Raw genomic sequence first — 25726 nt, 5'->3', positions numbered from 1 at the left:
GTGCTGGAGGGCTGATATTTAATGTGATAAATGAGTTGTGACAGTCCGCCTCTAACCCCCTTCCAACCAGCGAGGAGGAGGAACACAGAAATAGAAAGCATTATGGGTAAAAGGACATATACAGCATTATATATGTATATAGAAAGAAGGAGGTGCATACACAGTGTGGGGAGGGAGAGGTGGGGGAAAATCAGTGCAGGCAAAAGGACATTCATAGACAACATTATGGATGTACAAAGTGAAGGAGGCGAGTGGGGATGCATACATATGGAGGGAAAAGCAATTTGGGGAAAAGGCATACAACATGTAGAGAGAGAATACGAGGGGAGGTAATGGCAGAGGTGGGGGAGGATGGAGGGGGTGTGTGATGCAGCGTCGGGTTAATGATCTACGTTGTGAGATTCTTCGAAGTAAGTGGTAGAGCAGAGAAAAATGAAAGCGGGAGGCAGAAAGGAAAGGATGAAAATTTAAAGGGAGCTGCGAATCCTCCATTGTACGGGTGTCATGTCTTCAAGGGACAGCTAATTACAACTTGTCATCGTACAGCGTGGAACAATAGCAGAGGGTTTTTTTTCTTGTTTTGTCCCCCCTCATATTAGACGGTGGGTCGCTGGTCTTCCTGCTGTGGTAGTGGACTGCAGAGTGGAGGGAGAGAGTCTCGGAGACAATGACAGCCACTGTAGTTTTGGTTGGGGAGTGGAAGCCTGGGAGATGACTCATAGGGAGGAATGAAGAAGGGAGAAACAGAGAGAGAGGGAGACGAGAGGGAGGGCCAGAGAGTTTTGAAGAAATAAAAGTCAGGAGCGAGAAGAAAAAGGGGTGTGAGAGACCCAATGGCTGGAGTTGCCTGTTTGATCTCCCAGCTCTTCTCTCCTGAGTCAGCATTAACCACCTCTTCGTCTTCTTTCTTCTTCTCCTGCTCTGTTCTGATTTCCTACTTCTTTGACACCTCCGTCTTTCCACGCCGCTCTTTTCTCCTTGGCGCTCGCTTAATGGCCGCAAGCCAGCGTGTGATCAAAGATGGCATTCCATTTCTGCGGGAGGGATGCAGTTTTCGATCAATTAACCATAAAACCACAGATACAGTAATATGCTATATCTGTGGTTGGGGGGATTTCACAGCAGCTCGCTTGCTAGTATGTACAAACCGAGAATGAGAAAGTCCCTAACTTACCTCTCTTTTTCTCCCAATCCCTATTCTCCATGTGTCTCTCCAGTGTGGACAGCGAGGTTCTCTCAGGAGCCGGCAGACCAGTCGGTGGTGCGGGGCCAGAGGGTGATCCTGTCCTGTGTTGTGTTCAACTACTCAGGCATTGTTCAGTGGACCAAAGATGGCCTGGCTCTGGGCATCGGAGAGGACCTGCGGGGTGAGACATCATACAGCCTCCTCAGGCCTCCTTCACTCTGTCCAGCATGTGACTAAGACGGGCTTTTCAAAGCTGATTTGATACTTTTGGATCGCAGCTGCTGACGGGCAAAACCTAATGCTGCACGTTGCTGCAACGCGCAATTTTGCGAATGTCCAGAGTTCTTTCTGGTGCTCTTTGCACCGCAATTGCGAGGGCTCAGCATTTACTCATTTAACTTATTATACAACATTTCAGAGCGAGGAGGGAAGATGTGTTTAATGTTTTAAAGCGTATTTTATGCTTACGGTGGCATCTGTGCTCTGACGCTGAGCTCAATCTGACACTCTGCGGAGGCCACTCTGCCTCACGTAAAATTTACAAACTCTGCATAAAATTTGATATTTTCACTTCTGAACGAGGTGTTTGAAATGATGTGAGGTTTACACCGACTCCCAACAAAAACTACAAATGCACAAGCACCACAACTGTACTGCTTAGACCGGTGACTTTCCAGCCAGGGGCACTTCTGCATTTACCACGAAGTATAAAGATAAATAAAATGAAACCAGGTCTACAGCCGTGCTAGCAGCTAATGGCTAACGTCACTTCTCTATTTACTGTCCCAATAACCACTGAACTACTATGGGCTGTCTGCACAGGACACGCTTCCCTCCAGCCTGAGTCAGTTCGAAATCCTGCACAGTTTGTGCAATTGAGTGTGCGTGAAATCTAGTTAACAAGAGAGCCAAGATGTTGAAATAGGCAGAAGTAATGGATGAATGAAAGCAGACCAAACCTCCTGAAAAACAATCTGACAGGGCTGTGCAGGTGGAATCGCTGGTTCAGGCAACAAAAGCATAACTAAGCCTGAAGACAGGGTGTCAGTAACTAACTGGGATGGATCTATGTAAGGTTCCAGTCACCATTTCCACATGACCCCAGCAGTCATGCTAGGCTTTACAGCTGCAGCAGCCAATATTTGTCCTATGACAAAAATGCCTTTTTTTTAACCAGCTAATGCTTTTGCCAGATATCCTTCGACTGAGCTAACTGAGCTGTTTCAGTGCTCTATCGCAGCATTTTGAATGATACATGCTCGCCCAGTGTGACATTGCGTGTTTGTAACTGCGGTGGCTAATGCATGCTGACAAAATGTGTTTGCTGCTGAATGTTTGAGTTACAGCTAGATTGAGCCAGCGGAGCAGTTTGGGCCAAGAGATGTAAGAGTCTACTGTTATGCTAAACACAGCCGGGGTGCCACAGCAGCCACCCCATCACGCTGGGTTGTGACAAATTGTGCACTTATTTAGGCTGACTTTGGCCACCTTCTGCACATATCATCCAACGTTTGATGGGGAATTTGAAGCCCCCTTGGGCGCATTTTACTGACACCCTTCAGCTCGCTGGAGGAGCATCACATCATCACCTCTGTCATATCAGCGGTGGGTGACACTGACTGGCTAATATCTGATTTTTATTGAGAGGGGGGTTCATCAACGAATACGCGGCCCTCAATCTGCCCTGCAGCTCGGTGCCCTCGCTGTTCCCTCCAGCCTTTCTCGTTGCATTTTTGTCCCTAGTCATAAAACTTCCCGTTTGATTTCTGACGTCTCCCGCTCGTCCTTCTGTCAACAACAGCAATTTACGACGCAGCATATCTGACTTTGACAAAACTTGGGGAGATGATGCATCTCATCGCTGTGTTGCAGCTTTTTCGGAATTGCGCTGATTAGCCCAAAGGGGGCTGTGCAATTACTGGCCAAAACAAGTGGGCATATTTTTAACTGATTGGTCCAGAGGGAGACTGCATCATTTGTGACATGCTGTTGCCTTGTTTTTGTGCATGTCGCTGTTGTTTTTCCCAGACTATGTTTATTTTCCTCCTCTTTCCTTTGCTTCGGTTACCTTTCACAATTTTTCCCTTTCCTTTCCTTTTCTTCTCTTCTCCCTTCTCGTCTACTGTATGCCAGAATTTGGGATTTATTCTTTAATTCTTTGGTTTTTTTAATCACCCTCTGCTCTCCTCTCCTCCCCTCCTCTGTCTGTCATGCTATTCCTTCGTGACCTCCTCATCTAAGCTCCCTTGTTCCTTTCTCTCCCTCTTGTTCTCCTTCTTTCAGCTGCCTCTGCTGAGCTGAGCCCTCTCGCCTCTTCTTCATTTAACTTCTCTACCTTGCCTCTCTTCCTCTCTCCTTACCTTCACCTTGCTTGACACACTCTCAGCTCACGCTCTACTCTTCCTCTCAGCCCTTCCGTCCCTTCCTTCTCTCCTCCTCGTCTGTCCCCTCTCCATTCTCTCCGTCTCTCCCTCCTTTATTTTAATCATATTGTTACTGTAATGGTCCAGTGCTTCAAGCCAAAGCTTTTAAATAAAAACATGTGAATGAACACTGGCTGCTTCATGCACACGTACACTCGGTGTATGTGTGTGTGTGTGTGTGTGTGTGTGTGTGTGTGTGTGTGTGTTTGTATATGAGGCTCTGTCCCTCTGCTCCCCCGCCTTGTTCTCTGGGCTTTTCATACGCTTTCTCGCTCCCGACATTTCACATGCAAATGCACGTATATACGAGGCGCACACACACACACACATGCATGCATGCAGAAACAAGGACACACAAGGTTAGGCAAGCAGCACAGCTCAGTTCGGAGGCTGTGCATGGAAACGGCACAGAGAATTTCACATGCGATCTACGTCTGGGCAGCAAACATGAATTCTGCACCACGGACTGGAGTCGATTTGAGTCCTCTAAAACGCTGCTGTCATAATGCATTCATCTTTTTCCCCCTGCTGGTGAGAGAGAGCATGGATGCCACCTAATGGTGAGAATGCACAGCAGTGACACAGCTGGGCCGTGTGGCGGATGGGGGAAGGGGAAGAGGATGCGTTGCATGTGTGCAACTGTGCATTGTGCAAAAGTGTGCAAATGTGTGTGTTTAGTCATGCGTTTGCTTTTATGCATATCTGTCGCATCACGCGGCCATGCATGTCTCTGGTGTCATTCAGCCTGATGAAGTCAGAGCTTTGCTTCATGTATGACACAGATCTGTTTTATGAACTGGAACAAGAAGCGAGTTGTTGCATTTTTTCACATTCTGATACAGACCACAGGGATATGTGGGGATCCTGAGACACGTGATGAATTAGCAGTTTTGTATTTGAAAGGTCAAATATTGTATAATGGCATGTATATAGTGTCATAGTGACATTCAAGCTGCATGAGGAGGACACAGAGCACAACAAAAGTAATAGGAAAAAGTTAAATATCCTGAGATGCATTTCAGGAAATTGACAAAAGTGGTCAGAAATGTGAACCCCAACATGTTCAATACAAGGAGAAGGAAGCACAAGGTTTAAAAATTGAGTCTATTTAATTTTGTTTGTGGAAGTCTTGCTTAATTCTGTGCCCTAAAAGTCTGTGATGTCTGTGTGTCCCAGCCTGGCCCCGGTACCGTGTGTTGCGTGTGCAGGAGTTGGGCCAGTACAACCTGGAGATCCTGTCAGCTGATCTGTCTGATGACTCCCTGTACGAGTGCCAGGCCCCTGATGCCGCCCTGAGGTCCAGGAGGGCCAAACTCACCGTCCTCAGTACGTTTGTCTGCCAGCGCACGTCTGCAGAAAGTGTGTGAGATGTTGTGCGTTTCTAACACTCCCCTCCTGCTCCAGTTCCCCCAGACGACCCGGTGATCGATGGGGGTCCGGAGGTGTTGCTGAATGCGGGGGAGTCCTACAACCTGAGCTGTGTGTCACGAGGCGCTAAACCGCCTTCCATGATCGAGTGGCTTAAAGACGGTCTGCCTGTGGACGGGGCTGCCAGTACCACTGTGAGTCTAAAACCATGATCACATTCATCTAGACACACGAAATTCATGACACGTTTTCACAGCTGCAGCATCTCATCTGTATTGTAAATCTTTCATCAACGCCATCATCAGGAGGTGCTTCCAGACAGGAAGAGGGTGACCACACGCAGCTACCTGCCAATCCAGCCGGTGGACAGCGACACTGGGAGGAACTACAGCTGTGTGGCCACCAACCTGGCTGTTCCAACCGGCAAAAGCACAACTGTCACCCTCAACGTACACCGTAAGCAATTAAATAACATTCAGACGGACAGCGAGTTTAACTCAAAAAGTGTCATTTCGTTATCTTATCACATTGAAATGTGGATATTTGCAAAAACACTTTTTTAGCACAATCTATAAGGACACTTTATACATTTATACAGTGTATAAAGTTGGCTGGTAAAAGTAAAAAGCAACCGTTTTATAGCTATTATCAGGTAAAGCATGGAAGCCATTTTGCATTCAACTGTCCTCCACGTTGCGGCATACATTAGGTGTAGCAAGGCTGTTGTTACACGACTCTCTTCCCCCCTGTCTCTTCCAGATCCACCGACAGTGACCTTGTCCATTGAGCCTCGCTCTGTCCTGGAGGGGGACAGAGTCACCTTCACCTGCCAGGCTCACGCCAACCCTCCTATTATGGGCTACAGGTCTGCGTCCACGCACAAGCATATTTTCACTGAGCCTCTTAAAGTAGCCTGGCCAAATTGTGTGACAGAAGTGTTTTACCTTTTGGCTCTCCTGTGTTTCTCTGGTTTGCTTTGAAAGGAGTGGCTACTCCTAAATCCACCTTAAAGTGGACATAAAAAAAGGAAATACATATAAATCCATTGAGAGAGATCAAGAAAACAAGACTTTAATATTTGCAGATTCCGTTTGTGTCACATATTGTTCTATTGTGAGTGCACATATTTTTTCATATAACATAGTGTTTTTTAACCCCAGGTGGGCTAAGGGGGGCGTGGTGCTGCAGGGTGCCAGGGAGAGTGTGTTCACCACCAAGGCCGACCATTCCTTCTTCACCGAGCCCGTCTCCTGTCTGGTTTTCAACGCTGTGGGAAAGACCAACGTCAGCATCCTGGTGGACGTTCACTGTGAGTCACACAATACTCATCTCACCTTGCTCAGTCGCTCGTGGCCCACTTCACTGACTGCAGTCTGGAGTCAGAGGGATGAAACACACCATTGTTGTTGACCGGTGTTGTTTTTCTGAGCTGCTTATCCGCTTTATTCCTACCGCATTATCACTCAAGCACAACAAAGAGCACCTCTCTGTTTCTGTGTCTCCAGTCGGGCCAATTCTGCTGGTGGAGCCGCAGCCAAAGACAGTAGACGTTGACTCTGATGTCACACTCAACTGCAAGTGGGCTGGAAATCCTCCGCTCACACTCACCTGGTTCAAAAAGGGTTCAAACATGGTAAGAAGCGAGGAGCCCATGCTCAGAGCGTGTTTGTATTCACACTGCTTTTACTATTCACACTTTCTCGTGTTTACAAAAGCTGTCTGTCATTCAAGGCCGTTATCTTGTCTGTCCCCCAGACATCTTTCTTCTCTTCATTTTTGTCATGACCTCTTTCTCTCAATTTCACTTTTTTCTCTTATATTCATTGTATCTCCTAAGTTTCAATTGCATTTAATAAAATTCAATGACTGTGCTGTAGTCATATAGTCCTTCTAAATGTGAATGCTGCAGCAGAGACAGTGTATTATGGCAGCCATATTGCAGACAAAGTCCTTAACAACTGTGGCTTTGAAAATCTGATTATTTACAACATTTACAATATTGTATTTAGAGTATTTACATCAACAGCATAATTCAATAGAAATAGGATTATTTGCTGTCTTGCAGGGAATTAGATGAGAAGATTGATACCAATAGGAAGCTAAAGCTAGCAGTCTGTTAGCTTAGCTTAGCACAGACTGGAAAGAGGGAGAAACAGCTAGCCTGGCTCTGTCCAAATGGAACAAAATTTGCTTGCCAGCAACTTTAAAGTTCACTAACATGACTATGTTCGATTTCGTTTGTTTCATGCAAACAAAAACTGAGGTGTAGAAATGACATGGGGTTTTACAGGGGTTTATGTGTTAATTAGCTTTAGCTGGTGGGTGGATTTTGTTACCATTGTACAAGGCCATGCTAGCTGTTTCCAGTCTTTATGCTGTTCTAAGCTTATTTTATGGAAGCTCGAGTTTTGTATTTACTGTACTCACTAAGGTCACAGCAAGACAACAAATATTTACTGTGCTACTGTGTAGCTAAAGACGTGGCTAGTAGGCGTAAGCAAACGTTCATTTTGCTTTGACCGCTGGCTGTTTAGCTAGCAAACGGCGTGTTCGTGTTAGCTGCCCTAACTCTCATTAAGCAGGACCAAAGACAACACAGTTACAGCACAGTAAATGAAATCTGCCATAGCAAACTATGGGCTGACTTGGCCAACACCTACATGTATATAATCAGTCTTGCTCAGGTATTTCTCTCTCTCTAGGTGTTTACATATTTAGCCATAATTGTCACACAGCTAATTTTCCGATGGATGCGGTTGCCAGGCAACTGCAAAACCTTTGTGGTGGGTTAACAGGGGATGTGCAAGTTTGCATTGTTAGCCAGTTAGTGGGACACATATACTCAAAATAAGGCCAGGCATGCAAATATGCAACATGATGTATTAGAATAATAAGGTGTACAGGTGGAAGTACAATAGTGCATTAGCCTCTACTACTTATGAACATGCAGGCTTTTATTTTGTGTATCCCCTCCTGCTGTCTTGCAGATTTGCCTTGTTTATATTTGTGTCCTTTCCTTCACTCCCCCACAGGTTCTGAGTAACAGCAACCAGCTGTATCTGAAGTCGGTGAGCCAAGCTGATGCCGGCCAGTATGTATGTAAGGCCATCGTCCCACGGATTGGAGTAGGAGAGACCGAGGTCACACTCACCGTCAACGGTCAGAAAGCATCCACACAATTTAATGTATCACTGCTTGTAGATGAATATCTTGTACTTTCTAAAAGGTCAGCCTGTCAGTAATTGAAAAAAAAAATGTTTTATGTCCAAAGTGGTAGCCATTTAAAACCATACAATTCCTCTTGAACAGGCCTGGTAAGGTCAGTGTCTTTAAAAAAAGAAAACCAGCGGGCTTGAATATGATTTTTACAGTTTGTTTTATTTCAAGTTTCATTTCTTTCATGTCTTTATTTCACAGAAGCTCACGTATCCTCTCCTTTTTGACCACTGCAGGTCCTCCCATCATCTCCAGTGATCCAGTCCAGTATGCAGTGAGAGGGGAGAGGGGAGAGGTTAAATGCTACATAGCCAGCACACCTCCTCCAGATAAGATTGTAAGTCAAAAGAAAATGTGGAAAGCACCAGTGCCATGAAATATTTCTGGCACCAGGCCCACAATGGAATGGTCCAAATTTTAACCCAGCATCAATTATTCAGAAAAAAGAGGCTAAACAAGGAAACGCTTTGGTCACATAGAGCACAAGGTTGTACCTTTTTGCCTCACAGCAATTTCTATTTTACTGTTACTGTACCTTTCTGTTCCTAAATGGCTCCACTCCTGCACCGTGGATGCTTTTAAGCACTGTCCCCTTTTCTTTTTGAGCGGTGACTCACCCTTAAACTCTCCCAGAATTCTCCTCCATCCCGTCACATAAACAAACCAACACTAACACTAAGCCGGTCCGCTTTTAGCTCCTGCGTCAGAAATCAGCCTGGACGCTTTCTCCACTCCGCTGTATCACAGACACGCAGTAGTAGTAGTTCCTCTGCTCCCCGGCCTCTGTGACTGATCCATCCTGACTCACAGTGCACGCTCCTAATGCAAGTGGCGGAGGTTGGGACAGAAAAAGATTTATAAAATATAAAGGACTGGAGAGGAACAGTTGTCCCAGTAAACGCCACAGCCAGGAGATTATCCTTCTCTGGAATAAGTGGGCAGATTATGGGAACATGTGGGCTTATGCATAATTAACTCGCCTTAGTATAGTACTTCAATGCTGAATAATACAGTTGCTTTTAGTGGCTTTAAAATTGGAAAATGTGCAAGATTCTCGCCGGCACAGTCACCCCCATCCACCTCCACTTCAGTCTGCAGAAACATACAAACTGTTGCTGGTTCTAGCAAGTCATGCAATGTGTGTGTTAACATGTGAGTGTGTAAATGTTTGTTGCTGTGCTTCTGTCAAGCCTTTCTGCAGTGTGTGTGTGTGTGTTCAAGTTAGGTATATGTGGTCACTAAATATTATATCAACCAGGCACTTCATTGATTGGAGTGTTCAGTTATATTTTTCTTTCTTTATCCTTCATTTGAAAAATTTAAGAGGAAGCGACATTGCTCTCCTTTCCAGTTGCTCATATTCAGATGGTTTTATAATGTTTCAGAGTCACAATAACAACAGAAAACAGAAACACACAGACACACAAATAGTAACACACATTTTTGCACAATGTTTGTGCAACTGAATAAGGGTTTTTCCATGAAATCCAATAGGGAACTTCAAACTTAGCGAACTTCTAGAATTCATTTGAGGTTTTCTGCAAATTATCCCGTTTTCTACACTTGGGACACAAGATAATAACCACACTAATACAGAAAGGGATTATGTTTCATGTTTTACGCAATGCACCGATCTCATGGCTGTTCTTAAAAGAGCAGTTCAACATTTTGGCTAATAAGCGTCTTCACTTTCTTGCCAAGAGTTTGATGAGAAGATTGATATCGCTCTCATGTCTATCTGGCAAGTGTGAAGCTCCAGCCAGCAGCCTGTTAGCTTAGCTTGGCACAAAGATTGGAAACAGCTGGAAACAGCTAGCCTTGTTATATATTGTTTGTTTAAACCAAACAAAAACTGAACTGTAAAAATATAGAGACACATGTTGTGTTTTTAGAGGGAGCTGTGTGTTTATTAGTTAGCTTTCAAGTAGCTGGTGGGAGGATTTTGCTAGCTTTGGACAGAGCCGTGCTAGCTGTTTCTTCTTGCTAAGCTAAGCTAAGCGGCTGCTGGCCGTAGCCTCATGTTAAGCGTACAGACATGAGAGGTGTGTAAATCTTCAGTTTATCACTTCTAATTGTGATATAATCTAATATGGCGTGTGTGTGCTGCAGGTGTGGGCGTGGAAGGAGAACGTGTGGGAGAAGGAGAAGGGGACGCTGCTGGAGAGGTACACGGTGGAGCAGAGCAAACCATCCGCGGAGGGCGGCGGCGTCCTCTCCACCCTCACCATCAATAACGTGATGGAGTCTGACTTCCTGTCCACCTACAACTGCACGGCCTGGAACTCGTTCGGACCGGGCACCATGATCATCACGCTGGAGGAGACCGGTGTGTTTCAGGAATTCAGTATTTGTCAGTTTCATGAGGGGCAAGACAGCAAGCAGTGGTTTCATCATATATATATATTGTCACACTGATACTTTATCAGGTCAAAATTGTCCCTGATAAAGGTCTGTGAACCAAAACATCCCAAATAAAGTCAGTTTAATGTCACGCTTGTCTGTCTTGTCTTGTCTGCAAGACTGTTTTGGAGTGCAAGAACTAGCAATATATAGTGTAATATATTATGAAATTGACATTACATACTACATGATATAAGAAGTCAGGAAAAAGGCAGTGGCATCCCTGAATTGATCCATTCTTTCTCTCTTTCTCTGTCTGTCTCTCTCTTTTTTCCCTCGCCCCCTCATTTCAGAGGAAGTCCCAGTGGGGATAATAGCTGGTGGGACGGTGGGCTCTACCATCCTCTTGTTCATCTTCCTGCTGGTCCTCGTTCTTATCTTCTACCGGCAGCGCAAAGGCAGTGAGTCATACTCTCCATGTGCTCAACACATTCATTATAAAGACCCAGTCTGCATGAAGAGTGGAGATTTTTGTGTTGTTTTTGAGAGGATTATGTGTAAATGCTCATCACTAGCCCAAACAACTAGCAGCAGACCAAAGGAAATCAAACACCTACAGCTAACATATGGCTGTAGGTCCCCTCTCAACTCTGCCCCGGCCGCGTGTCCAGCTGTATTCAACCTTGCCTTGTTTTGCTTCCAGGTCGGCGCGGGGTCACTCTGGGTAAGCCCGACATCAAGGTGGAGACGATAAACAAGGAGACCCACAGCTTAGAGGAGGACTCCGGCAGCGTGTCCACGGCCTCGCGCATGGTCAAGGCCATGTACTCGGTGAGCAGCAGCGGGAGATGTGTGCTTGGGCCGGACACTGTTTACACAGCCTGTAGTTGTAGAAGAAAAAAAAAAAAAACTCAGATTAACTCAGTAACCCCTCCCTACGCCACGCTGCACCTTTTGACTCAAAAACAAACACTGTGCTTTCCCCTGTAATTGCTCCTTTTAACACTTTTAATTCCATTTTCTCTTCTCCTGTCATACTCTGTTGCCTCCTTCCCTCTTCTGTTTTGTTACGGCACCTTCTTTCCTCCTTTTTGTTTTTTGTTTTGTTCTGTTGTTTGACGGTTTAGTTTCTCCCCTCTGTGTCCTTCTCTCCCTCCAATCAGCCCTTTAAAGATGACATAGAGCTCAAGTCTGACCTCCGCAGCGACACCCTGGACACCCGTCAGGAGTATGACCTGAAGGTGAGCTTGCACAGAAACACTCGTTTATATCAAACCACGAAGCCGATTGTCTCTAAAATCTTTTAAAAAACACCTTTTTTTCCAATAAAGGCCTCGAAAATGACAAAGTACTGAGAAAGGTTACAATCACAGGCACAAACAGAGGTAGAAAACCGCAGATACATTCAGTAAAAAAGTCAAAACCAACAAAACATTGCTGATAAAATGATGCCAAAGTCAGAGTGAGGTCTTGTGTAGTTCATTTCGGAGCAAGGTTTCATTCTAATTATACCTCAAAGGGCTGCAAATACCCTAATCGTTACTGACATGGTGACTCTGATGACTTTCATCCAATGATGTACAGCGTCTCTTCTCTGATGGAAGTGATGTCACCCAGGACGCCACTGAGAATATCCATCAGGCAGAAATAAGAATCACATGAGCCACATAATGTTATCTCTTTGAGTGTTTTATACCATAAATGAATCCTCATTGATCGATATGTAATCCCACCTGATCGCTGATTGATGTTGTTGCGTTGCTGCCATAGTGAGCCATGTTGATTTTTAGACAGGTGCTAATACATGATGATACAAAAGACTGAATGTTTCATATACTCAAGTGTCATGGTTAAGTCTGATATGTTCTAAAAGCTGAAATTCAATCTTAAAGATCAGACAGGTCATTTTAAAGTTGATCCCTCTAGAGGGCGCATATATGCATCTGAGGCAGCCCTAAGAAGACAAAGAAAAGGGATCTGAGCTGTCGAACTATATGTGCAAATAAGTCCCGGTCCACCTAAACTTGATAAACAACTGATGCTGAAAAAAAATGAAAAAATGTGAAATATATCCAGTAGAGTTGTCTAACAGCCTGCTTCTTTAAGCAGGCTGTTAGACCATCTCATTAACCATCCACCATTCACAAGACTGAATGTTTTAAAGCTGAAATCCTGCTGCTGATAGAAGTAGCATTTGATGATTTCAGCAGTTGCTGCCCCTTCATTTGAGTGTCGTGGTCAGGTCTTTTATGCAGTGATGATTATCATGTAACAGCGTGTAAGCACATAGCCAGCAAATATGACGTATTACTTCTGACCTATAAACACAAGTACGATCCAGTTAGAACAATTCCACCTCTGCATCCGTGCAAAGTTCCCTCTCAGTACAGCTGTCTCAAGCCTCAAGAACATTTCAACCTCTTTCTGTCCTCTTCTTTTTTTCATTCTACAGTATGTAGAAGGTTTGTCTCGATGCTTTTTTTGGCATCAGCTGCTTTGTCTTTCCTCTGGGCAACATGTTGTTGGCTGTGAGTAAAAAAAAAAGCTTCCAACTCATTTTAAGCATTTCAGGCCAGTCTGACATTTAGATCAATCAACAAAGACGAGTGTTGTTCTCCTTCTTCATATGCTGCTTTGTTTGGGGGTCTTTTTAACTTAGTGTTAGTGTGAGAATATTAGAGTGGGATATAAAAAACAAAGGTAGTGCAGTCAGCCTTTCTTTAATTGTTGGAGCTCCTTTGCTCCTCTCTGCCCTTCGCTCTCAGTCCAACTGTGAGGCAACTAGCTTCTCTGATTACTTAGAAATGTGGCTCGCTCATCTTGAAGATATGTCAAGACAAAACAGAAAAAAACAGCTCAAATTGGAAAGAACTTTTATAAAGACGAAGGACGTTTAGGCATACCCTGCCCATTCAGCTGGCATGAATCATTTATACATTTTGACACTGTGGGGCTGGGCTTAGGTGATGAATGTATTTTCACGCGTGAAGCTGCCAAAATGTTCGGCTGAAACTCCCCGCCATGAATATTTTGTGAGGGCAAACACACCACCCCTCTAGCTGGAGTGCTGCCTTGGATCACTTTGAAGAAACACAGACATGAATCCACCCTAGGAGGTGGTTAGATCACCCCGACAACAGCCTCAGCCAGACTGTTTTTTTCCTCCCCGCTGCCTGAAGCACCAAAGCAGTGAAACAGAGTCGGGTGGGGGATACGTGACAGACAATGAGGTGGCAGAATAATGTCAGAAATAGTAGGAGAGCAACATTAAGGCGTTCAGCAGGGGGTGAATTGAACAGGGAGAGCATCCTTCCTTCACCCAGACGATCTGGGATCAGCGTTGCATGTTGGCCAGGATCCACCCTGCTGGTGATGCCTGGTGTCCACTTATGAGCTTCAACTCATGAAGGCTTTGAGCAAAAATGGGAATTTCTGAGTGCATTACTTTTTTACTCCACAACGTGATCTGCACACATTTCTGAAAGGGGACTAAGACTCTGATCTCAAGCCGCTGAGTCACAAAAAGGACAACAAACTGCCCTCACAGCACAATCTTAATGAATGTGGACCTGGATGCTGACCAGCTCGAGACGCACGGTTCACCCTACATCTCACCTTCTACAAGAACGAGAATTTCTCTTTGGGGATCAGGAAGGAACAGAACATTATTATCATAGAGGCCTTTTGACCTCCAGTATCTATACACTGGCACAGAGAAAATTATTTTGATAGTCATGCTTATTTTATCTTTTCTTAACGCTCACTGTGTGTTTTTGTCTCTTTCTGTTGGTCTCTCTCTTCAGGACCCTACCAATGGCTACTACAACGTGCGAGCCTCCACCCACGATGAAGGCCGCCCTGCTTCCCGCTCCACCATGCACTACTCTGACTACCGCTCCCCTGCAGGAACACCAGGGGGAGCTGCATCTATTAGCAGCAGCGCCGGTGGCTCAGGGGCCACGGCCAGCGGAGGAGCCCCTGTTCCCCCTGGCCCCCTCACCTCCCCTGGCCGCCCGCAGGCCTGCTACGACCCCCGGCCCCCCTCCAGACTGTCCCACATCAGCTACGCCCAGTTCAACACCTTCACTCGTGGGGGCCAGAGCCAGCAGCCCCCGGCTAACCCCGCCCCAGTGGCTAGCGACTTCCCAGGAGACTGCAGCCTCCTGGACTCCACGTCCCAGCTGGCTTACGACAACTACGGATACCCCTCGCATTACCCGACCTACCGCATGGGTTTTGCCCCGTCCAGCCTGGCCCCCCTGGAGGCCGGCCCGTCCTACGAAATGTACGGGGTGGGATCCGGGGTGGGACCCGGGGTGGGGCCTGGGGTGGGGAGCCCTGGGGTCGGCGTTGGCCCCGGGGGTCCTGCTCCCTCGGGATCAGAGACTGGACTTGGGAAGTACGGCAGCTCCACTCGCTTCTCCTACACCTCGCAACACTCTGACTACTCCCACAGCCGACACACACAGAGGATGCAGACTCACGTGTGAGACAGAGAGACGCATAAACACCTCACAGTCAGCAGAGCACGAGGAAGCATCTTATAAATAGTGTCGCACCTAAAACCACACACAATCATAGATTTACACGCCCACATTCTCACACATTGACACAAACACACCCTACTGAACACAAACACGACTCCAGAACACAAAAAAACATCACACGCACACATGCACAGAGTCAGAAGACCATGCCCGTGAGACAGGGAGGGTATGAGAAACACAGAGACACAGAGAGAGCGTAAGAGACGAGTGGAAAAAGAGTTTTAGTGAGACAGGGACGGGAAATTCCACACAATTTTGAATTCCCTCACTCCCAATGTGTTTGTATATCGGCGCTCTAAAAGAGTGGACAGCGCAAGTCACAATCAAGACTGGGACAGAGAGCAAGAACCAGAGAGAGGACGAGAGATCGCAGATCTTTGGAGCCCTATAGCTTTTGCTATGAACTGACTTTGTAAATGATGAGAGAGAACGTCTTAAGGCAAAACTGACTGACTGTCAAATATGGTACACGCTGATCGGGAGAAACCTCAACCAGTGGAAGTCATTTCTGGCCGCCATTTTTAATTTTTTTTTTTTTTTTTTTTTTTTGCTTTATCATCGAATAAGACGATTGTCTTATTCGATGATCATAGAGCACATATATATAGTATCCCATAATGCCCTTCTGTACAGTGGTACATGCCATCATGCCTGTTAGGCGGCGTGGGGGAGTGTGATGGGGCTGGGGTGGGGGTGGGAGGGTTGTCATCATTTTGCACTGCATCTACAGTATTCATGCTTAGACGTCCCTTATCTATACCTGTGTAATGTCTTCTTTTTATTTGCACACCAGACTAGAGCTTTGTATTCTATTTTTTAACATTACAGAATTATTTTTGTCAATGTAAAACATGTAATGTGTATGTATGGACCAAAAGTTTGAACGTGAGCGCACAGAACTTGGGAGTTTGCCTGGGTGATTCCACTGAGACCGAGTTGAGAGTTGTGCCAACCACAGAGCCTGAATTCAGGACGTATTTCACATCAGAAGGGTATATCAGTGTATAAAAGAAACCTAGTGCCAAGTGTTCATGTTGTTCTTCACCTTAGACCATGTATATGCAGTAGAAGCTCCTTCTATTGGTGACTGTTGCTTTATAAACCAGGCTCGGGGCCTTGAGTCATTCCCAGACATTTTTGTAGGCTGGAGCCTTTTTCTCAGAGCTCTTAACTACAAGCCTGGTGCAGACAGAGAGAAAAACACAGATGTTGGGTTGAGAACTGAGTGGCCTTATAGGGGAACATGTCGTACATTTCCATTTTGAATCATTCCTCATTGTCTGTCTGCCAAAACGGCCAGAGGAGAATGTGTATGGAGAGGTTCAATGAAGGCTTGTCCACAATATTGACATGTAGTAGTGTACGACTGTGAGTGTGTGGGCGTGCGAGTGTGTGTGAGAGAGAGAGTTCAAGAGGGAGTGTGTGGGCGTTTGCGCGCACATCGATTTGTACAGTGTGTTTGTATAGATGTGTGAATGACTGCGTGTGTATGGGAAGCATACTGTAAACACGCAGCGCCCGACTCGAGTGTGCGCGCGACTAATGTATGCATGATGGTGTGTATACTGTGTGTGTGCACGCGCGTGCGTGTGTGTGCATGTCTGTGTCTAAGTGTGCGAGTGTGTGTTTCAGTATATGTCCATATCATTTCTCTCACAATCCTGTTACAGTACTTTTATACCTCTGGTAGGACTGTATCCTGTATTATTGTGTCTTTGAATTTAGAAAAAATCCAATGTTTATCTTATTGTACTGTTCTTCGTAGCAGAGAAAACTGTTCAAAAGATGTACAACGAACATTATCAAACTCTCATTTTTTAATTTCATTATCTTCAATATTTTTTAAAAATGGTATGTAATTATTTTTCCACAGTATTACATAAATAAAAGCACTGTTTTTTATAAAAAGCACAGTGTGTCGTCTTTGGGCAGATTGGGTACAACGGACATGTTCATTATTTGGACATTTGACAGGATTTTGAATCTGTGTCACAGTAGTGTATGTATACATATGTAAGAATGTGTGTACATATATACACACACGTATACATGTACACACATATATATGTACACACATATATAGATAGAAAATGTGTTTTTTCTATTTTCAATTGTTTGTTTTGCCATGTTATTAACCTGTAAGAGGTTACAGATATGAAGAGTATCATCCTTATTATAGATTATTCCTATATCTATCTTAAAAGCTCACATATCTAATTTCTATTATTCTTAAAACAGATTTTAAAACTAACAAAACCGACTGCGCACATAAGCAGTAAGTGGGGTACTTTCTGTATGGTGATACATCGTACCGATAGGTGGCAGACACACACCTTGTACGCATCATGCGACTCTAAAACAAAAGAAGAAAATACTCCTTTACGTCATTGGCCAGCCTGACAGCCAAGATGGCCGCCACGATGTTGAGGTCGCTTACCAAACTAGGACGTCCTTCAACAAAATTGATATTAAACAACAATTTGCTGAGTCCTGGCTGTACTGTTCTGCAAAACAGGCAAGTTAACAAAAACAGAAAACGTAACGCTTCGTGTGACCTTTGTATTGCCTGCCGTATTAGCTTGAGCGCAACGTAAATATGCACACTGAAAAGCTAATGTTAGCTTAGTGCTAAATATGCCGACTGGGTCTCTTCAAAATAATTCAAGTTGTCTGCAGCAATTTTTACATTCTGAATGGGAACCGTCTTTGAAATGCTCGCATGTAACTGTTAATATGACAATGACAGATTAGCTCTCTTGTCGAGTGGTTAACGTTACCTAAACTGTTGGCTGTCTGATTAGCCAACGTGTGTCAGTGTTTACCACACCGGTTCTATGCATCGTATATGCTCTCTGCAAAGTCAAAGTATTTTCCACATTATTCAATAATTGTAACCAATACTGATTAGTTTTGATTAAACATCAGTAAACTGAGCCGTAGTTTAGTTAGCCAATGTGGAAGAGTAAACAGCTTGTTTGCACAAATTTTCTAGCTAAATTCAGTGTCCTGAATGTGAATGGCACATAAGTAAAGAACGTATGTCTTTTATGAAGTACTACCACTCATTAAAATCAAGTTACGGTTCTCTGAAATTGTCCTCGGCTTTTCATGTTGTGATTGTGTGGCACCAAAGTCAAGGAAGCTTGAATACGTAGATTTGTTATTGACGTGTTCTGATACTGCAGGAGGTCCATGGTGCTTTAGTTATTTTTTGTTGCCGTGTATTGCGATGTTGCAGCAATTAAAAATAATTAGCATATATTGTGATCCCAGCATGACCTACTTTGTATCTCGGCTCTTCTTGTTTCCCTTATAAGCCAGATCTGATTAATGGTTGTCATGTTGGAAAGCCATCCTTATCATCACTCTTTCCAAATGGCAGCCTAAACAAAATGAGATTAAAGCTTTTCTGGCAACATGCAAGTAGCTGGAGAGGTGGTGCCTACCTAACCTGTGTTGCATCTCTTCAATGGTCTGAGCTTGCTCAAAACTGAACGCATATTAACACCCTACTAACACAGCCCTACCTCATGTTAACAATATGTTCAATGTTTATCGCAGGCAGAAACAATGGCAGCCAGATGTGGAGTGGACAGAGCAGTTTGCCGGGGTTGTGATGTACCCCACTGTCTTGAATGAGAAATGGCCCCTGCCCCCATGGAATGGTACCATCCACACACACACAGTCCTGTTCTCTACTACTTTCTCTTTCTCTCTCTGTCTCGTTTTTTTAACCTTTATTGATTTGAATCAAAAGACAAATGTAAAATGTTGGATTTCTAGGCAGTGCAAAACTGAAACATAGACATGTTAGTCTTTGTTAGGGATAGAACGATAAAAGCCTTGACTTTTTTCCAGTTTTGACCCCGGTGTTGTCAGTCCACCAGCTTTTATTAAGATGGAGGCCCTTAGTGTCTTCCTTGATATGTGGCAAAACTGTTTAAATTTACATAGCATGCTCAATAATACTTGGATGTTTGGCCATACATTGGCAAGGTCATTCTATGGGTATATGGTTACAGGTTTCACAATAAGAAAATATTAATCCCACATATTGTTCCAGATCAGACCTATTTTTTAGGATCTAGCCTGCGGTGACAAAGTTGGGCCCAAAATAAGCATTACACATTGGTTCACACTGAAGTGGAAAGTAATTTACTTGACATGGACATTGGGTTGCCCAGTTTCAATTGTTATCTGGGAAAAGGTGCATCTTATTTGTATTAGAAAATCATATCCTGAAGCATTACCCTTTTTTTCCCCTGGTTTTTGTTTATTGACTCTGCCCTGTGTCCTTTTGTTGTCTTCCTGCAGACAAAGATCCTCCAGCACAGAAGGATGTGTCCAACCTGACCATTAACTTTGGTCCCCAGCATCCTGCAGCTCATGGTGTGCTGCGTCTAGTTCTGGAGCTCAGCGGAGAGTCTGTCAAGAAGTGTGACCCCCACATTGGCCTGCTTCACCGTGGCACAGAAAAGCTCATTGAGTACAAGACCTACCTGCAGGTACTGAACCACTTACAATACATCTAAATAGTTGTTTCTGGATTCTCTAATTCACATTCATTACGTAATAGCATGAATAGCTTATACTGTATGTGTAGAAGGATGAAATCAGGAAGTGCTGAATCAGTGGTGCTCTTGTTGGTTTTGACCAGGGTAAGAAACAGAGCAGTTGGGATGTATTCAAACTATAGAACAGTAAATTGCAACATAGCATATTGCAAAATACTTTTCTGGGGGAGTAAATATTACATGAGCTGGATTTACCGTATAAAAACTAGATGGTGCAAGAGAAGGGCAACGTGTCACCCCATATTTTGAAAATGACTAAATTAAATTGCTGTCACAATCAACAGAACTGATCAAAGATGATTTAAGAGGACCTTTATCAAGTGTTACATAATTCATGGAAATCCCTTACACTGTAAGATTCAGTTCCTCTTCTTTTTACACGACAGGCTCTGCCCTACTTTGACCGTCTGGACTATGTTTCCATGATGTGTAATGAGGAGGCGTACTCTCTGGCTGTGGAGAAGCTGCTCAACATCCAAGCTCCACCCCGTGCACAGTGGATCAGAGGTACAGATGGTCAGGGTGTCTGCAGATTATGCAAAGGCTTCCAATTTTAAATCTGATGACTTAAGGCCTTAAAATGTCCCAAATATATTTATAGACATATTACTTGTCTGCCATTGATGACAGGCTTTCCTGTTATGTTTTATTTTAAAGTACATAGGGAATTATGTAGAGCCATTATTGTTATTGTTCAGCATTAGCAATGATGCATTGGCAAAGATGAACAATTAGCAAATAAATTGTCATTTTGTCAGATATTATGTTTGTGATATGAGTCATGATTTTAATGGGCAATTTTAACATTTCATTTTCATAAATATTTTCGTGATTTTTGATGGAGTCTGTATTAAAGAAGCATGTTTCCATGCATCTGGTCAATATGATTTGTTGGACAGAGCATCCCTGTTGCACCACAATGCTTCATTAGTAGTGGTGTGAAAAATTTTCAGCTCTGGTGATTTGGATATTGCACTTGGCATATTATTACATATTATGATTAAGATATACTTCTATTAATTGGTCAGCACTACGCATTGGAATTAGCCACACATGCCATTTTTTGTTAATTAATGGTACATGTCCCCACTGTGGGCCAACTGCGCAGCATATTAGCTACGTTGTAGCTGTCAGTTACTGTAAGTGGTTGTAGAGCTGCATCTAATGATAATGGTCTGTAGAATATCGAAAAGTAGCAAAAGATGTCAATTTAAATTTCCCAAGATGCAAGTTGCCATTTCATTTTTTTCTGTGTGTTTTGTTTTTTGGGTGGGATCTGACAAACAGGCCAAAACCAAAAGATATTCATCATTTCATCTTAAATGGTTGAATGTGTTGTGTTCGTAGTTCTGTACGGAGAGATGACTCGCATCCTGAACCACATCATGGCCATCACCACACACGCCCTTGACATTGGTGCCATGACCCCCTTCTTCTGGATGTTTGAAGAGAGAGAGAAGGTCAGGGGCACCGCAGCATGAGTAGATGATCTTTTTAGCGTTGGTTACTTGACGTCCTCTAACCGTGTGACCCTTGTTTCTTCTCAGATGTTTGAGTTCTATGAGCGAGTGTCTGGAGCCAGAATGCATGCTGCATACATCAGACCTGGTGGTGTGCATCAGGTGGGAGAATTCAGTAATGCTAGTAATGCTCTTCTCATGTCGGTGTGTCTTTGATGATCAGAGTCTGACCAAAAAGTGTGTTGTTCCAACATCTACAAAGAGCAGCAACGAAGATGTATCAAGTGTTATGACATACAGATCACTTCATCAGTCAGATTCTGACAAACATGAGCGTGATCAGTAAAGTGCTAATGATGTTGAATATGTTCCAGGATTTGCCCCTCGGCCTGATGGATGACATCTATGAGTGGTGCAAGAATTTCTCCATTAGAATCGATGAAGTAGAAGAGGTGAATGACCACAGTTGTTTTAATCTCTGCAAGCTTTTAACGTGACAAGACACGATGAAGATGCGGTGAAGATCCATCTGAATTCTCAAATCTGTTGGTTTTCCTCTGTGCAGATGTTGACCAACAATCGCATCTGGAAGAATCGTACTGTGGACATCGGGGTGGTTTCTGCTGAGGATGCCCTCAACTACGGCTTCAGGTAACCCACTAATGAAAGTGAAAAGACTCCTTTAGGGCACCCACAGTCACAGAGAGGTATAGGGTCATAAAAATAATAATAATAGTAATAAAAAAATGTTTGATAACAGAAATGAGTATATACTGTCATACTTTTCACCTCTCTCCTCCAGTGGAGTGATGCTGCGGGGGTCGGGCATCAAATGGGACCTGAGAAAGTCTCAGCCTTACGACAAGTATGACGAAGTGGAGTTTGACGTCCCTATTGGAAGCAATGGAGACTGCTATGACAGGTACAAGATTAGCAAATGGCTGTAGTCATTATTTATCCATGCGTTCAGTTCTATTCTCTTCCCATTTCCCCCCTTTTCTCTCTGAGGTCAGGGGCCTGTTTCACCGAATTTGAAACATGCAAACTGCGTGATAATCTCTCATGTCAGTTTTGACACATTTTATTAGGCAAAGGAAACATACTTACATACATACTTGCAACCCATGCTCATGGCAAGAATTCTGAAAGACTGTATCTGCCATGCGCGGGTGACAATCTGTGAAACAGGCACTAGTTTCTGAAGTGTTAAACATGTTATTTTGACAGGCAGTTTTCAGTAACTGAGAAAGATGTGGTAAAGATATTGATTGCAAGTGTGCGGTTGGGTTTGATATACAACATACTTACAGAATGGAAATAAGTTTTCTAAAGTGAAATACAGAAACTAGAGTTTATCATTGAATTAGCTCAGCTGCTGTCCTTTGGTGATTGAAGCCAGTTAAAAAGAGTCGATAGATGCGTCTGGCACAGTTAAAATCATCATCTTGCCATTGCTGATTTATTACATATCAGACACATTATTGAAATTGAACACTCTAATGAAAAATTGGCATTTTATTTCCAGTTGTATGCCCAGGCTGTTTTCTAAAAGCTGCACTGATACAACAAAACTCAACAGAAGCCAACTTTAAACACTGGAAAGGCTTTTATGGCATTACTGGCCAACCGTGTGTAAAAATATGTTCTAGTTTATAAGCAGGCTTGCAGAGATTTTAGGTAGAAGAGGCAGTGCCTTCTATCCAGCATAGTTCACTGTGTCTTTACCACGCGTCAGGCGGGACCATGTCATTGTTTTACAAGTCACAAGTACGTCTCAAGTTTTTGTGCTCAAGTCTTGAACTTTGAATTTTGAGTCTGAAACAAGTCATAATGTGCTGCTCACCGAATGGAAGGCCGTTTTAACAGCAGAGCTTTGACTAACCGTTCTTTGTGCAGCTTCAAATGTTGAATGAAGTTGGAAGTTGTTGTGTCTCCATCTCTAATGTTTTGCTTAATTTGGTTTTTGTTGGCCACCATGTAGTTTTTGTATGTGAACAAAATTATCTTTGGTTAATTTTTTCCAACCGGAGCTCAGTAGCATAACGTTTGTCCTTGGTTCTCTCTGGCAATTTGATTGGATGCTGCTGGATTGGTTCAAACAAAGTGGATCTGGGGAATTGAGTGCTGACTTGTTGCGAATAAATACTTGAACTGATTCAGGAAGTGAAGGTAAATGAATTGATTCGTGGCACACTTTTTAGATAACACACTCAGGGGAAGGCATCAAGTACTTTCAAGTCGGAGGGATCGAGTCCACGTCATTGGTATTAAAGTCCCTGAAGTCGAGTCTAAAGTCATCAAATTAGTGTCTCGACTCTGACTCCAGCTCAAGTCATGTGACTCAAGTTGACGCTGCTGCTCACAGTCTGTGGAGTCTGTGGAATTAAATGAAGCTGTCAGTGTTGAATACAAGACAGTGATCAAATGTGCTTTGTTCAGAGAGAATGGAAAGAAATGACTTGTCTGTTTGAAAGGACAGACACCCTCACCAGTGATCTTTACAGAATGGCCAGAGCTCATTATGCCTCGTAACTGATTAACTGATGCACAGTGTTATTAGCATCTGTAGCTTACCTGTGTGTGTCTGTGTGATCCAGATATCTGTGCAGGGTGGAGGAGATGAGACAGTCCCTGAGGATCATGCACCAGGCACTCAACAAGATGCCAGAAGGAGAGATTAAGGTGGATGACGCCAAGGTTGCCCCACCTAAGAGGTCTGAGATGAAGGTGAGCTAAGTAGACAACCTCCTCTTTTCCTTTCAGTCTGTGAAACGGTGTTAACGCCTGCAGGCTATTAAATCTTGAAATCTTAAATCTTGTTGGACCTTTTTTCCTGTCTGGGTTTTCCTCTGCACTTAATCACTTTTGTGTTTTAATTAAATTTCAGTAGTGTCACTAATTTGTCTTCACACTATCCTCTTAACAGAATTAGGCCAGTTCTGCTGTAAAATGCACTTCAATTCGGCCGCCCTCGAGGCTTCAGATCACCTCTAGTTCACCTCAGTACTTTCAGTGTTACAGTCTCACATTTCAGACAGCATACACACATTGAACTCCCTCTAACTCGTGTGTCCATCATAATCAAAACCCAGCAGCTGAGATGCAACATGTGTTTTGTGCTCCTTCTCCTAGATGTCCATGGAGTCTCTGATCCACCACTTTAAACTGTACACAGAGGGCTACCAGGTCCCCCCAGGGGCCACATACACAGCTGTGGAGGCACCCAAGGTGAGAACGCTCATAATGTGTTTAGTATTTGTAAAATATGCCTTTTTGCTGTTTTCCTCTGACTAGCCTCATAATTAAAAGAATCTGTAGAAGCCCAAATTGAGTTTATTGTTTTAACCTAACAAACAAAGTGTTGATCCTTAGTATATAATAGTATACTTTCTGAGTCTTTAATTACTTGGGGATCCTTTGTACTCCTTCAGGGACTTATTGTGATGTAATTTGCTTGCTCAAGTGTATTTGTGTGTGTGTGTGTGTCCGTGTGTCGCTTGCAGGGAGAGTTTGGTGTTTATTTGGTATCAGACGGCTCCAGCAGACCCTATCGCTGCAAGATCAAAGCTCCCGGATTCGCTCACTTGGTGCGCACTTGAAACTTCAGAAGACACTGTGAAATATTAAACACACCGGGTATCAATTATTCAGGGTGTTTAACGGCTTGTCCTTAGGGCTACTTTTACTTCATTAACTGCATTTTATAAAGTACTATAGAACCATTTTTAAAAGCGTACAAACCCCACCCCGCACCCCACTCCTTCCTGCTCATCTCTTTGCTCATGGGTACACAAACTGCTGTTTAAAGTAGTCACTTCAATTTGGTCTTCTAGGATAAAAATGTCTTCAAAGTTGCATCAACAAACTATTAGAGTAGTTAGTGCATTAACTCCAGGCTATAATCTCATGAATCCTGAATATTCAGTTTTATATGAGCTCATCTGTCCTGAATAGTGGTAGCTGGTCTTCAGTTAATGTGAACATTAAGAAATGTTTTCGTCTTTGCAGGCTGGTCTGGATAAAATGGCCAAAGGACACATGCTCGCTGATGTGGTGGCCATTATTGGTAAGAAAGCGATTATTATACAAGAATCCAGCATCTGAAGGGCAAAAATATCCTCTCTAAGTTTGCAGAAATGCGAATATAAGCTTTTGCTTGAAGTTTCTGAGTCTTTTCTTCTTCTTCTTCTTCTTCTTCTTCTTCTTTCAGGTACACAGGACATAGTGTTTGGCGAAGTTGACCGTTAACGCGATACTGCCTGTGTAGATACTTCGAAGAAGAGAATTCATTCTCTCCTCCCCACATCTGTTCGTCAGGTTCTCTTCCTGTTCACTTTCTGCTGTAGCGAGCCTTTTGACAGATGACTCTGCTTATAGTCAATGATGTACAATGTCCAAATAAACCTAATAAATATTTTATGGCCCAACAGCTAAATAGTGAATTGTTTTTCACGTTGGAGTTGAGCAGTTTATAAGACGAAAAGCTCTTCTTCTTCTTTTTTCAAATGCTCCATTTCCTCGTCTGAAATCATAAGCGAAAATCAAGTATTGAACATGACAGAAGCGACCAAAGCCTCGATTGTGTGCCCTTCCTCTGGTTTAGAGTTGAAAG

At 43.7% G+C, this 25726-nt stretch overlaps 2 protein-coding genes across 2 annotated transcripts in view; both read left to right on the top strand.

The window, feature by feature from the left end:
• The window catches only part of kirrel1a (kirre like nephrin family adhesion molecule 1a), a 28601-nt gene extending 13002 nt beyond the window's left edge, over window positions 1-15599 (top strand). Inside the window, exons 2-15 of the mRNA XM_041965096.1 lie at window positions 1218-1367; window positions 4786-4935; window positions 5014-5171; window positions 5283-5433; window positions 5737-5842; window positions 6138-6286; window positions 6483-6610; window positions 8010-8136; window positions 8430-8530; window positions 10303-10519; window positions 10887-10994; window positions 11237-11364; window positions 11697-11774; window positions 14337-15599. Of these exons, the coding sequence (XP_041821030.1) occupies window positions 1218-1367; window positions 4786-4935; window positions 5014-5171; window positions 5283-5433; window positions 5737-5842; window positions 6138-6286; window positions 6483-6610; window positions 8010-8136; window positions 8430-8530; window positions 10303-10519; window positions 10887-10994; window positions 11237-11364; window positions 11697-11774; window positions 14337-15023 (2438 nt within the window). The 3' untranslated portion in view covers window positions 15024-15599. The remainder of the gene's footprint in view (window positions 1-1217; window positions 1368-4785; window positions 4936-5013; window positions 5172-5282; window positions 5434-5736; window positions 5843-6137; window positions 6287-6482; window positions 6611-8009; window positions 8137-8429; window positions 8531-10302; window positions 10520-10886; window positions 10995-11236; window positions 11365-11696; window positions 11775-14336) is intronic.
• A 1874-nt stretch (window positions 15600-17473) lies between these two features.
• On the top strand, window positions 17474-25543 carry ndufs2 (NADH:ubiquinone oxidoreductase core subunit S2). Its single transcript, XM_041964584.1, has 14 exons — window positions 17474-17595; window positions 18642-18745; window positions 19395-19585; window positions 20041-20161; window positions 21002-21114; window positions 21202-21276; window positions 21489-21566; window positions 21680-21765; window positions 21917-22036; window positions 23712-23841; window positions 24247-24342; window positions 24618-24701; window positions 25123-25180; window positions 25325-25543. Exons 1-14 carry the CDS (start codon window positions 17489-17491, stop codon window positions 25360-25362), a joined length of 1401 nt encoding a protein of 466 aa, XP_041820518.1. The 5' UTR covers window positions 17474-17488; the 3' UTR covers window positions 25363-25543.
• The last annotated feature ends 183 nt before the right edge of the window (window positions 25544-25726 follow it).

This window comes from Chelmon rostratus, chromosome 23 (assembly GCF_017976325.1).
Source record: "Chelmon rostratus isolate fCheRos1 chromosome 23, fCheRos1.pri, whole genome shotgun sequence".
NCBI lineage: Eukaryota > Metazoa > Chordata > Actinopteri > Chaetodontiformes > Chaetodontidae > Chelmon > Chelmon rostratus.
The sequence above is the reverse complement of the archived record's forward strand: the minus strand, read 5'-3'. Positions and strand labels throughout refer to the sequence as shown.

Excerpts from the sequence above, each read along its gene's own strand:
- ndufs2 (XM_041964584.1), top strand. The coding sequence starts at position 17,489 with ATGGCCGCCACGATGTTGAGGTCGCTTACCAAACTAGGACGTCCTTCA. Across the intron at positions 21,115-21,201 it reads TGTTTGAAGAGAGAGAGAAG|ATGTTTGAGTTCTATGAGCG; the intron begins GTCAGGGGCACC and ends GTTTCTTCTCAG. Across the intron at positions 21,766-21,916 it reads GCCCTCAACTACGGCTTCAG|TGGAGTGATGCTGCGGGGGT; the intron begins GTAACCCACTAA and ends TCTCTCCTCCAG.